This window comes from Ovis aries, chromosome 8 (assembly GCF_016772045.2).
Source record: "Ovis aries strain OAR_USU_Benz2616 breed Rambouillet chromosome 8, ARS-UI_Ramb_v3.0, whole genome shotgun sequence".
Classification (NCBI taxonomy): Eukaryota; Metazoa; Chordata; class Mammalia; order Artiodactyla; family Bovidae; genus Ovis; species Ovis aries.
Genome location: NC_056061.1, coordinates 20,661,656 through 20,674,870, shown reverse-complemented (window position 1 = coordinate 20,674,870; position 13,215 = coordinate 20,661,656). Strand labels below are relative to the sequence as shown.

Below are 13,215 nucleotides of genomic sequence, written 5' to 3'. Positions count from 1 at the left end.
AAATGAAGTAACAAGAGTCAGATGTACTTTCCATCAAAGTGTACAGTGCTTGTTACCTCCAATAGATGATGGCCAATTTCACCTTTTGATTTGATCAAAAGATAAGTACAAAGAAAAATACTAGAAACACATGATTCCATCACATGGAATTGGAACATCCGTGATGGAATCCCTGGATTCCATCATGGATCAGTGATGGAATGAATTGTGTCCATTCATTCATTCAAGAAATACTTAGTAAATGCCTATACAACGGCAAGTATTATGCTAGGTGCTAGGAATACAGTGATGGATAAAAAGGTAGTCCCTGCCTAAGCGCACTTTTCACAACATGTAGAAAATAAATATATAATGTACAATTTGTATATTAGCTATATACGATGGAAGAGAGGTACACAATAATGTTCTTTCTGTCCAATTTACTTCTTACCCTTCAATCTGTTGGGATGGCTACAAAAACAGGTCTCTATCACTTTCTGGGTTTAATTAGATAATATTAGAGAGGCAACAAACACAGCTCTTTTAGGACACTCAGGGAACAGTTACTATAAGGCAATCTACCATTGGTTAGAGTTAATGTACTTCCTTAGAGCTTAACTTGCTGCTAGGCAAGAGACTAGAATCCAGAATGGTTTGATGATTCAGCTCTAAAAATCAGAGGAAGAGCATATTTCAGAACATTATACAGAAAATACTTCGGCTGAGGATTTTATATCAAAATAGGGCATCTTGGAAAAAGACAAGACAACTGGCTTCAGCCTTACCAGCATTTTATCTCTCAGTTCAGAGCTGTTCTTCATGTCAATTACTTCTTTATAGTAAACCAGGTATGTGGGAGTGGGACCCGTGATGCCATCCCATGTGAGTTTTGTCCGGGCGGGTGGTAATCTGATTGTGAGGCTGGTGTTAGTAGTGTTAAGTATAGTTGGCTCTGCAATATCAGAAGCTAGAGACAGAAATGCTCTATCTAAAATAATAATAAAAATGATTAAATATATACACACATATGGACAAGAGAGAAATAGGAGATTAATCTAACATCAAGGATAATGTCGCATTTCATTTTTATGTAACTGATAAGGTATGATATATTGGAGTGTTGGAAATGTTATTCTGGACAGGAAGACACTTTTTTTTTTTTTTTTCCAGGTAGTTTTGAAGATGATAAATGCCTGGGGAAAAGAGATCAAAGTAACCGGTAATTGCTTACAATTTCCAGCAGATGGAGCTAAAGTACGCCTAATTATGTACCTGCGGCTGCTTAGTCACTCAGCTGTGACCAAGTTGTGACTGTGCGACCCTATGGCTTGTAGCTCGCCAGACTCCTCTGTCCATGGGATTCTCCAGGCAAGAGGACTGGAGTGGGTTGCCATGCCCTCCTCCAGGGGATCTTCCCAACCCAGGGATCGAACCTGGGTCACCTGCATTGCAGGTGGGTTCTTTACCACTGAGCCACCAGGGAAGCCCTAATTATGTACCTAGACAGCAGCAAAATGGACCCTTTTTTATTTGAAGAGAGTAATGAGAGTATTCTATCAATCACATTTTTCAATAAACTCCTATGATGAAACCTGATGTCACCTTTAGGACTTTCATTCTACAAATACGCCTGTGTGCTCAGCCTCAGCCAGATATTGCACGTGCCTTTTGAATCTCTTAATGAATTATTTACCAAAATATACATTCAGCTTACTTATGAATTCTCCCATTTTTCATACTGTATAACTTACATATTTTATAACTGAATACATTTAAGCAAAGAGAGTTTCTTTTATTCATTTCTGTTCATCTCTAAGAGGGAATTATACTGAATTTAGAATGACATTGTGACTTTAATGGAAGAGAGAACTTGAGAAAACCACTTTAGGTTTTAATGTCACCCATAAGGCTATGTGATGCTGTTTTTGTTTTTGGTTGGTTGGTTTTTATATTCCAAACATTTTTTATTATGACTCTCAGCAAGAAATACAGTCAGTTCCACCACAATATGATACATACATTCCTAAAAGTCATTGCATTAAACAAAATCCAGAAGGTTTGTGGGAAAAATAGATTTAGGAGCACAACACTAGAAAACTTCATGAGTAACACATGACATAAGCAAGATAGGAACAATAAAAATAGTAGCACACATGTACACATGTTAAATAGTTGACATATATAATACTATAATACATAAGTCGTTTCACCTTGAAAAAGACCCGAAATTAAATGCAAAGCTTTTTGACACCACTGGGAAGTCTAAAATATCATCAGGGGAAACACAAGACAAAAAGAAGGGAAGTTATATGACTGAGAAGAGAAAGAGAACAGAGACTGACAGGACAAGGATTTCCCACATCTAAAGTGGCCTGCCACAGCCCAAGCCACGAGTACACAGAGATAAACTGTGACCCAGGGCAAACAGCAATTGCAGTGTGCCCCAAACCCTGCCCTCTGGAGCAATGCTGAGAGCACAGTGATGGGCTGGAAGGACTGCCCTGGAGGAGGAGACATGATGAGATTTCCCTGACCCTAAACTGGGGGAACAAGCTTATAAAAACTGTGACTTTCCTACCTGGAAAAGGCTGTAGAACTGAACTGTAAACCAAAATATGCTTACTCCTTGGGGCTTCTACCTGGGATAGGATGGCCCCATTGCTTTTCTTTGCTTGATAAATCTGTGTGCTGTCCTCTGCTTTGGAGATCCAATATAGAAATTCTCCATCCACAGTCAAGCTAACAAGCATTTTTCCTGCTGATGAAAAACATAAATGAAAGAAAGAACGTAAAGAACAAAATACATAGCTGACTTTTTCTGCTGTAAGCAATGTGTGAAATCTTTTGATTTCAATTTTGAAAGTATTATTTCAGTATGAAAAAATAATTTTGAGTTTTTAGCCTAAGCATTTTCCAGATATTTTCTCATTTTAGTGCCATATCAACCCAACTTGCCATATGAAGCCATATCAAAGCAAATACTATTATTATTAGTCTAATTTTGTAATTAAGAAAGTGGGGCTTGGAGGGATGAAATAATCCCCTCAAGGCTACAAAGTTATCCAAGGGCAGACCAGTATTTAAAATTTACTTGTGGATCATCGAAAAAGCAAGAGAGTTCCAGAAAAACATCTATTTCTGCTTTATTAACTAGGCCAAAGCCTTTGCCTGTGTGGATCACAACAAAGTGTGGAAAATTCTGAAAGAGATGGGAATACCAGACCACCTGACCTGCCTCTTGAAATATGTGTATGCAGGTCAGTACGCAACCGTTAGAACTGGACATGGAACAACAGACTGGTTCCAAATAGGAAAGGGAGTACATCAAGGCTGTATATTGTCACCCTGCTTATTTAACTTCTATGCAGAGTACATCACGAGAAACACTGGACTGGAAGAAGCACAAGCTGGAATCAAGATTACTGGGAGAAATATCAATAACCTCAGATATGCAGATGACACCACCCTTATGGCAGAAAGTGAAGAGGAACTAAAAAGCCTCTTGATGAAAGTGAAAGAGGAGAGTGAAAAAGTTGGCTTAAAGCTCAACATTCAGAAAACGAAGATCATGGCATCCAGTCCCATCACTTCATGGCAAGTAGATGGAGAAACAGTGGAAACAGTGTCAGACTTTATTTTTTGGGCTCCAAAATCACTGCAGATGGTGATTGCAGCCATGAAATTAAAAGACACTTACTCCTTGGAAGGAAAGTTATGACCAACCTAGATAGCATATTCAAAAGAAGAGACATAGTTTGCCAAAAAAGGTCTGTCTAGTCAAGGCTATGGTTTTTCCAGTGGTCATGTATGGATCTGAGAGTTTGACTGTGAAGAAAGCTGAGCGCCAAAGAATCAATGCTTTTGAACTGTGATGTTGGAGAAGACTCTTGAGAGTCCCTTGGACTGCAAGGAGATCCAACCAGTCCATCCAAAGGAGATCAGTCCTGGGTGTTCTTTGGATGGAATGATGCTAAAGATGAAGCTCCAGTACTTTGGCCACCTCATGGGAAGAGTTGACTCATTGGAAAAGACTCTGATGCTGGGAGGGATTGGGGGCAGGAGGAGAAGGGGACGACAGAGGATGAGATGGCTGGATGGCATCACTGACTCGATGGACGTGAGTCTGAGTGAACTCCGGGAATTGGTGATGGACCGGGAGGCCTGGCATGTTGTGATTCATGGGGTCGCAAAGAGTCGGACACGACTGAGCGACTGAACTGAATGATTTCACATCAAACAACACTGACTGAAGGGAGGTAAGAGATGAGGCTCAGGGCTCACTGCCTTGCTCAATACTTTTATCAATAATTGAGAATGAATGCAGAACAAACATATTATCAAGTTTGCAGATAATGCATGAATCTTACTGTTGCTAGTGCATTCAGTCCAGCTTACCATTCAAAAATATAACAGCAGAATCATGAAATGGAAGGAAATTTAACAGCATTTAATTTAATAACAAATATAACATCCTAAATTCAAGGTTAAAATTAAGTCTGTAAATTAGGAATGAAAGAAATCTGGCTTAATAATCATTAAAACATAAAGAAGACCATGAGTTCTTCAAATGGTAGGCAGCTCAAAGGCCTGATGTCACCTTCAGCTGCAGCAAAAGAAGACCTGGGTAGTCAGAGGTCCTCTGCGCTGACCAAAACACATTCAATGTTCAGTGAGTTATTATGGGGCAACATTTAAGAGGATTAAGCAGCTAGAGTAAAATCTCAGGAGGCTGACCAAGGCAAAGAAAGATCTAGAAGCCACATTGCCTAAGGAGTATTTATAGATACTTGAATTTTTCCTCTAAAGAAAGTGTTTAGCATGGGCTATGACAGCTGTTTCTACAGTTAAGTGCCTATCATGTGGAAAGTGATTGACTTATTCTTTGTAAATTTAAAAGTCAGAATTCAGGTCAGTGACTAGAGGAATGGGAGAAAACTTTGGTTAAACAAGAAAAATAGATAATATTTAGAATTGCACAAAAATTAAACAGACCTCTTTATAAGGTAGTAAATGTTTTATAAACAAGAGCTCAAGGCTGTTTTTGTAAAGATTTCTTCCAATATTATGTCAGCTAAATGATCTTTAAAGTCATTCTAATCTTCCAATTTTGGGATTATGGATTTCAATTGTGGCTTCAAGAAAGACTGACTAGTTCTATAAGATAAGGGCCCATTAGGTAATTCTTGTGTATCAGATGGTAAGGAAAGTTGTTCTGACACTTGTTTAAATGGTCAGTTCAGTTCAGTTCAGTTCAGTTGCTCAGTCGTGTCTGACTCTGCGACCCCATGAATCGCAGCACGCCAGGCCTCCCTGTCCATCACCAACTCCTGGAGTTCACTCAGACTCACATCCATCAAGTCGGTGATGCCATCCAGCCATCTCATCCTCTGTCATCCCCTTCTCCTCCTGCCCCCAATCCCTCCCAGCATCAGAGTCTTTTCCAATGAGTCAACTCTTCGCATGAGGTATCCAAAGTACTGGAGCTTCAGCTTTAGCATCATTCCATCCAAAGAACACCCAGGACTGATCTCCTTCAGAATGGACTGGTTGGATCTCCTTGCAGTCCAAGGGACTCTCAAGAGTATTCTCCAACACCACAGTTCAAAAGCATCAATTCTTCGGCACTCTGCTTTCTTCACAGTCAAACTCTCAGATCCATACATGACCACTGGAAAAACCATAGCTTTGACTAGATGGACCTTTGTTGGCAAAGTATGTCTCTTCTTTTGAATATGCTATCTAGGTTGGTCATAACTTTCCTTCCAAGGAGCAAGTGTCTTAATTTCATGGCTGCAATCACCATCTGCAGTGATTTTGGAGCCCAAAAAATAAAGTCTGACACTGTTTCCACTGTTTCCCCATCTATTTCCCATGAAGTGATGGGACCAGATGCCATGATCTTCGTTTTCTGAATGCTGAGCTTTAAGCCAACTTTTTCGCTCTCCTCTTTCACTTTCATCAAGAGGCTCTTTAGTTCCTCTTCACTTTCTGCCGTAAGGGTGGTATCATCTGCATATCTGAGGTTATTGATATTTCTCTCAGTAATCTTGATTCCAGCTTGTGCTTCTTCCATTCCAGCGTTTCTCATGATGTACTCTGCATAGAAGTTAAATAAGCAGGGTGACAATATACAGCCTTGATGTACTCCTTTTCCTATTTGGAACCAGTCTGTCGGTCCATGTCCAGTTCTAACTGTTGCTTCCTTACCTGCATATAGGTTTCTCAACAGACAGGTCAGGTGGTCTGGTATTCTCATCTCTTTCAGAATTTTCCACACTTTGTTGTGATCCACACAGTCAAAGGCTTTGGCCTAGTTAATAAAGCAGAAATAGATGTTTTTCTGGAACTCTCTTGCTTTTACCATGATCCAGTGGATGTTGGCAATTTGATCTCTGGTTCTTCTGCCTTTTCTAAAACCAGCTTGAACATCAAGAAGTTCACGGTTCACGTATTGCTGAAGGCTGGCTTGGAGAATTTTGAGCATTACTTTACTAGCGTGTGAAATGAGTGCAGTTGTGCGGTAGTTTGAGCATTCTTTGGCATTGCCTTTCTTTGGAATGAAAATTGACCTTTTCCAGTCCTGTGGCCGCTGCTGAGTTTTCCACATTTGCTGGCATATTGAGTGCACCACTTTCACAGCATCATCTTTCAGGATTTGAAATAGCTCAACTGGAATTCCATCACTTCCACTAGCTTTGTTCATAGTGATGCTTTCTAAGGCCCACTTGACTTCACATTGCAGGATGTCTGGCTCTAGGTGAGTGATCACACCCTCGTGATTATCTTAGTCATGAAGATCTTTCTTGTACAGTTCTGTGTATTCTTGCCACCTCTTCTTAATATCTTCTGCTTCTGTTAGGTCCCTACCATTTCTGTCCTTTATCGAGCCCATCTTTGCATGAAATGTTCCCTTGGTATCTCTAATTTTCTTAAAGAGATCTCTGGTCTTTCCCATTCTGTTGTTTTCCTCTATTTCTTTGCATTGATCACTGAGCAAGGTTTTCTTATCTCTTCTTGCTATTCTTTGGAACTCTGCATTCAGATGCTTATATCTTTCTTTTTCTCCTTTGCTTTTCGCTTCTCTTCTTTTCACAGCTATTTGAAAGGCCTCCCCGGGCAGCCATTTTGCTTTTTTGCATTTCTTTTCCATGGGGATGGTCTTGATCCCTGTCTTCTGTACAATGTCACAAACCTCTGTCCATAGTTCATCAGGCACTCTATCTATCAGATCTAGGCCCTTAAATCTATTTCTCACTTCCACTGTATAATCATAAGGGATTTGATTTAGGTCATACCTGAATGGTCTAGTGGTTTTCTCCACTTTCTTCAATTTCAGTCTGAATCTGGCAATAAGGGGTTCATGATCTGAGCCACAGTCAGCTCCCGGTCTTGTTTTTGCTGACTGTATAGAGCTTCTCCATCTTTGGCTGCAAAGAATATAATCAATCTGATTTCAGTGTTGGCCATCTGGTGATGTCCATGTGTAGAGTCTTCTCTTGTGTTGTTGGAAGAGGGTGTTTGCTATGACCAATACGTTCTCTTGGCAAAACTCTATTAGCCTTTGCCCTGCTTCATTCCGCATTCCAAGGCCAAATTTGCCTGTTACTCCAGGTGTTTCTTGACTTCCTACTTTTGCATTCCAGTCCACTATAATGAAAAGGACACCTTTTTTGGGTGTTAGTTCTAAAAGGTCTTGTAGGGCTTCATAAAACCATTCAACTTCAGCTTCTTCAGTGTTACTGGTTGGGGCATAGACTTGGATTACTGTGATACTGAATGGTTTGCCTTGGAAACGAACAGAGATCATTCTGTCATTTTTGAGATGGCATCCAAGTACTTTATTTCGGACTCTTTTGTTGACCATGATGGCTACTCCATTTCTTCTGAGGGATTCCTGTCCACAGTAGTAGATATAATAGTTATCTGAGTTAAATTCACCCATTCCAGTCCATTTTAGTTCGCTGATTCCTAGAATGTCGATGTTCACTCTTGCCATCTCCTGTTTGCCCACTTCCAATTTGTCTTGATTCATGGACCTGACATTCCAGGTTCCTATGCAATATTGCTCTTTACAGCATCGGACCTTACTTCTATCACCAGTCACATCCACAACTGGGTATTGTTTTTGCTTTGGCTCCATCCCTTCACTCTTTCTGGAGTTATTTCTCCACTGATCTCCAGTAGCACATTGGGCACCTACCAACCTGGGGAATTCCTCTTTCAGTATCCTATCATTTTGCCTTTTCATACTGTTCATGGGGTTCTCAAGGCAAGAATCCTGAAGTGGTTTGCCATTCCCTTCTCCAGTGGACCACATTCTGTCAGACCAATCCACCATGACCCGTGGAAGACTTTAATCAAGGCTGTTTTAATATTGCAATAGTGGAGGGAAACGTGCACAACTCAAATACAACAACAACAGCTGGGGGCTGTAGCCGACAAGGAGAGGAGACATCAAGGGGCAGGGGCGGGGAACTCCTGCTAACTGGTCCAATAGGATTTTTGCTAAAGGCAAGCCAAGAACATCAACAGTGAGGGATAAAGAACTCGGTCAGATACTGAGTGGGAGGGATTCTCTCTAAGCTGATTTGGCAAGATTCTTGCTAAAACTGGACTCAGCAAGGATGGACATGCAAGGTCAAGTATGAGGCCTAGTTTATTTCACTCCTCACAAGAGTGTAACTAAAGTTTAATCAGGGACTTCCCTGGCGGTCCAGTGGTTAAGACCCTGGACTCCATGCTTCTACAGCATGAAGCACCAGTTGGATTCCTGGTCCAGGAACTAAGATCCAGCAGGTCACAAGGCACAGACAAAAAAAAAAGGAATTAAAGTTTGACCAGGAAGTCTTTATCTTTGTGAGTCTTTGTGAGTGTCTTTGTGAATCTTTTGTCACAGACTCAATAGAAGCAAGTTATTCTCCCAGTAAGAGAAGTTCAAAACATTACCTCTAATCTGAAGCCCACTGAAAGTACATTGCAATTGTTTCTAGAATGCTCTGGGATTTGTCAACAAAACCATATATTCAGTTATACCACACAGACACACATATACATTTGCAGTTTCAAAATGCCCAATAGCACTTTTAGTGATGGAAATCTTTTATATCTATACTGCCCAATACAGTAACCATTAGCCACTTAATGGGTTTTGACCATTTAAAATGTGACTAGTATGGCTGAGGAATTAAATTTAGAATTTCATTTTAATTAATTTAAACTTAAATCACCAGATGTGATGAGCGATTACTATATTGGATGGTGAGGACTAGAGCCTTAAGAATATATGTGGATGTTTAGGGTATCTTTTAAAATTTTACAACTACTGCTAATTAGGAGACTACCAAATGACTTTAAAATATTTCCTCCATAAGCTTGTGAATTTCAGCAACTAGATCTGTCAAATATTGACCAAGTCCCACTAAATGTGGAGGCAATGAGATCCGATGATCTCATGGGAGTGAAGCACTGATAGGAAGAGCAGGGATGCTGGAGTTAGACCCAGTTTCAAACTCCAGCTCCTGCATTAACTGTAACCCTACAGACATGTGACGTCACCTTTCTCAGCCTCAGTTTCCTTATCTGTAAAACGCATATATTACTATCTACTTCACTGAGGTAGTTTGAAGATCAAATGCAATAAGGCATTTAGTAACCTGTTTAGAATATGTAATCGAGCTCAATAAGTTGTATTAATAGTTCTGTTAACTGTAAAATGACAAGAAGAAAAAAGTTTCCTACTGGTCCAGAAAATTATGCGAATGCCTATGTACAATTTGCCTAAGTACAACTTGAAATCCACAAAAACATCTGGCATGGTTTGGAGTAAATACCATACAGTATATTATTTGTATGTATATACATATATATATCCATTTGAGTATGTGTTGAATGTAACCCCTTTTTAATGGGATGGGAAGGTCTCCCATCGCCAGTGAAGATCTGCATACGCACAGGTGTCTTACCGAGTGGAGCAGGCAGGATGATAACTTGCCAACACTGACATGATTCTAGATCTGTTGCCCAGATCTCTTGACCTTTGACAAAGTATATCTGTGGTTTCTTTAGATCAGAGGTGTCAATAGTCATTGCTCCACTCAACTCAGATTCAGTCACGTTGCAAGAACATTGGCTGCCATTTGGATGGTTTATGACTGGAGGTTGCAGAATTCGGTGAACAGTCTGGTTCATAATACTGTAGTAGAACATCTGAGATCCAGAATCAAAAACTTCTGTCCAATATAGGCGACTATTAGGGGGGAAAAGATCCTCCAATTTAATCAGTTAAACCTACCTTCACACATATCACTTTCTAATGAAGAGAAATCATTTCTAATGACTGTGGGAACAAATGCCACCTTTAGAGAGGACATGTCTCAGTGCTCAAAAACCTTCTGACGGAAAAGGTCACATGAAGTCCAGTATGTAGCATTTTCCAACAATTTCTCAATAAATGTGTTTACAACAAAAGCCTTGGACTATAATGACCTTGTAAGTGTGTGTTAGTCACTCATCTGTGTCCGACTCTTTGTGGCCCCATGGACTGTAGCCCATCATGACGGCTCCTCCATCCATGGAATTCTCCAGGCAACAATACTGCAGTGAACAGCCATTCCCTTGTCCAGGGGATCTTCCCAACCCAGGGATCAAACCCGTGTCTCCTGAATTGCAGGCGAATTCTCTACCGTCTGAGTCACCAGGGAAGCCTTAATGATCTTAGGTATTGTATTAAATGGCTCATTAAAGGCTCTAAATATAAAATACATTTGCATACTTTCCATCAACACCATCGCCATTCCTCTCTTCTTAAGTTTGTTTCTACTTAATACTAGTTACCAATCTAGTTTCAAGGTAGACTATAACCATGCTAATGGCACAAACACAAGTAGCCTGAAAAACTTCCCTTTAGGTCTGAATGGAGGTCTTACAATTCATCTAATGAATTAAAGACAAATGAGCCCAGAATATCATTCACTGTGCAAAAAAACTGCCTATCTCCTGCTCATTTCCCACCACTGTCTCAATCCTCTTCCTGTCCTTACCAACTGGGGGTATTTATTAAATTCATTAGATTAAAAATACACTTCAGTTTCCTGCTGGTAATTAATCTAACTTTAGGTTAAAGGTGTTCTCAGTATGGACGAATTTTATATATTGGTGGTTATGGGCTCATTATTCATACATAGAATTACTTACTGTAAGTTAACATCAAGAACATTAAGCATCTTATTGTCCCATCACTGACTCTGATATTAAACCAAAGATATCGCATTAAATATGCTTATATCTATCTCATCACAATAGAAATAGATACACTTCACATACCTTAAAAAAGGATACACAGAAAAAGAAGTTATTGTTGAATTTCTGTTGCAAACTTTCAGCTTCCTGGGATATTTCACCTTGTTTTCAAGATCCATATCAAATATTTGCATTTCACTTTGTGATTCTTTCAGCACAAAGTAGAGGTGCCTTGAAATCCAGTCAATTGTAATAAATGTGATATCAAAAACCAGTGCATCGCTGAAAATCTTAACAACAGGTAGAAAGCACAATCAAGAAGATAGTGGTCATTTTTCTCAAATCTGATGACTTTTTAAAAACATTCGGATTACTTATTAACTGCACTTCTCTTTTGTGAAATCAAACCTTGATAACTCTGGATTGTGTACCATTGTAACATGGGACCTCTTTTCACATGGGGTTAATTTCAATCACCACGGCTTCAACTATAATCCATAGACAGTGCTACAAATCTACATTTTCAGGCAAGACAGCTCATTGAGTTACTGATTCAAATATCAAACTACCTACTGAAAATCTCCAAATGAATGATCCCAGAAAACAGAATGCATCACTCCACCCCAAATCTCCTTTTCTCCTGCATTTGATATTATTATGGATTTCCAACACTCACCTGAGGAACAATCTTGACAACTGTCATTCACCCTTGACTTCTTCCTCCCATTACTACCCGTAGTGAATTAGTCCTATTTTAAATATCTTCCAAGTTTATCCTCTCCTCTTTCACTCACTGTCTCTCGTTTCCTGCTTAACATTTCCCATCTGGATTTCTGTGATAGCCTCCTGACTGCCTCCGACTTAACCTTCTCTAAGGTTATTCAGACAGGTAACAGAGAGGTCTTCCTGAAACACTAGTTGATTGCATTAATAATCCACTAAATGTCTTGAATGGCTTAATGTTGGCTTTTAAATTGACACTCAACTCCTTAGCACAGTAAAGAAGGCCCACTCCATTCAGGGCCCTGCCCGCCTCTTCAGCTTTAACACCTGCCTTTCACTCTGCCCCCTCACCTCCATCTCCATTCCAAGTTCCTTCTACTTGCTGTTGTGTAGTCTCCAAATCATGTTCAATTCTTTTGACACCCCAAGAACTATAGCCAGGCTCCTCTGTCTGTGGGATTTCTCAGGCAAGAATACAGGAGTGGGTTGCCATTTCCTTCTCCAGGGGATCTTCCCAACCCAGGGATCAAACCCACGTTTCCTGCATTGCAGGCGGATTCTTTACTGCTGAGCCACCAGGGAAGACCTCCTTCTATTTACAGCTCCCCAAACAGGCTGTGACTCTCTGGTTTCCCAGACTTTGCTGATCTCTCAGCCATGCCCCACTTTCACCTGGTTCATCATCTTTGTACCCAAGATGTCTCTCCATTCTACCACTATCACTGCCATTCCACCCTGGGTTAAGTATCCATTCTCTGCAGTCCCATTGCATCCTGCCCTCAGCACAGCACTTACAGTCTTCTGCCTATCCCCTCCACTAGCTAAATTCAGTGAATGCCTACCACATGCCAGGCATTGTGCTAAGTGCCTTCCAAGGCTTAGCTCATTCATCTTCACCCTAAGATGAGGGACTATGCAACCACAGTGGTTAAAGAAACTGCTGACGGTCACAGATCTAGCATGTAATAGAGTCAGAATTAAACTCTAGCTTATCAGATTTCAAAGCTCACCCTCTTAACCACTATGCAACCCTGTCTTCCTTATCTTAGACTAATACAAGACTGGATTTGTTCAAAGACAGTGACTTTTTTTTTTTTAACCTCTATCTCAGGTAACGCCGTGCCTTAAAACCACTGTTTGCTAAATTTAGCCTGAATCACATTTGCCCAAAATCTAACCTGAATTCATTTGGAACTAAAAACTGTACAACACCTGTCTTTTTAAGCCATTCTAATCTTAATGTCTCAACCACCGGCCAGTCATTTTAATCACAGG

At 40.2% G+C, this 13,215-nt stretch overlaps 1 protein-coding gene and 1 long non-coding RNA gene across 4 annotated transcripts in view; one reads left to right on the top strand and one right to left on the bottom strand.

Annotated features, from left to right (window-relative positions):
• LOC114116062 (uncharacterized) overlaps positions 1–1,239 on the top strand; it is a 60,039-nt gene extending 58,800 nt beyond the window's left edge. The window contains exon 4 of the long non-coding RNA XR_003590106.3: positions 1,150–1,239. This is a non-coding gene — a long non-coding RNA (uncharacterized LOC114116062). The remainder of the gene's footprint in view (positions 1–1,149) is intronic.
• ROS1 (ROS proto-oncogene 1, receptor tyrosine kinase) overlaps positions 1–13,215 on the bottom strand; it is a 126,902-nt gene that overhangs the window by 45,864 nt on the left and 67,823 nt on the right. For 2 of the 3 annotated variants that reach the window (XM_060419469.1, XM_042253283.2), the window contains exons 25-28: positions 11,302–11,507; positions 9,942–10,225; positions 2,558–2,737; positions 765–967 (exon numbers count right to left, since the gene is read on the bottom strand). In XM_060419469.1, coding sequence (XP_060275452.1) covers positions 765–967; positions 2,558–2,737; positions 9,942–10,225; positions 11,302–11,507 — 873 coding nt within the window. The remainder of the gene's footprint in view (positions 1–764; positions 968–2,557; positions 2,738–9,941; positions 10,226–11,301; positions 11,508–13,215) is intronic. The other variant, XM_042253284.2, reaches the window with a different exon arrangement.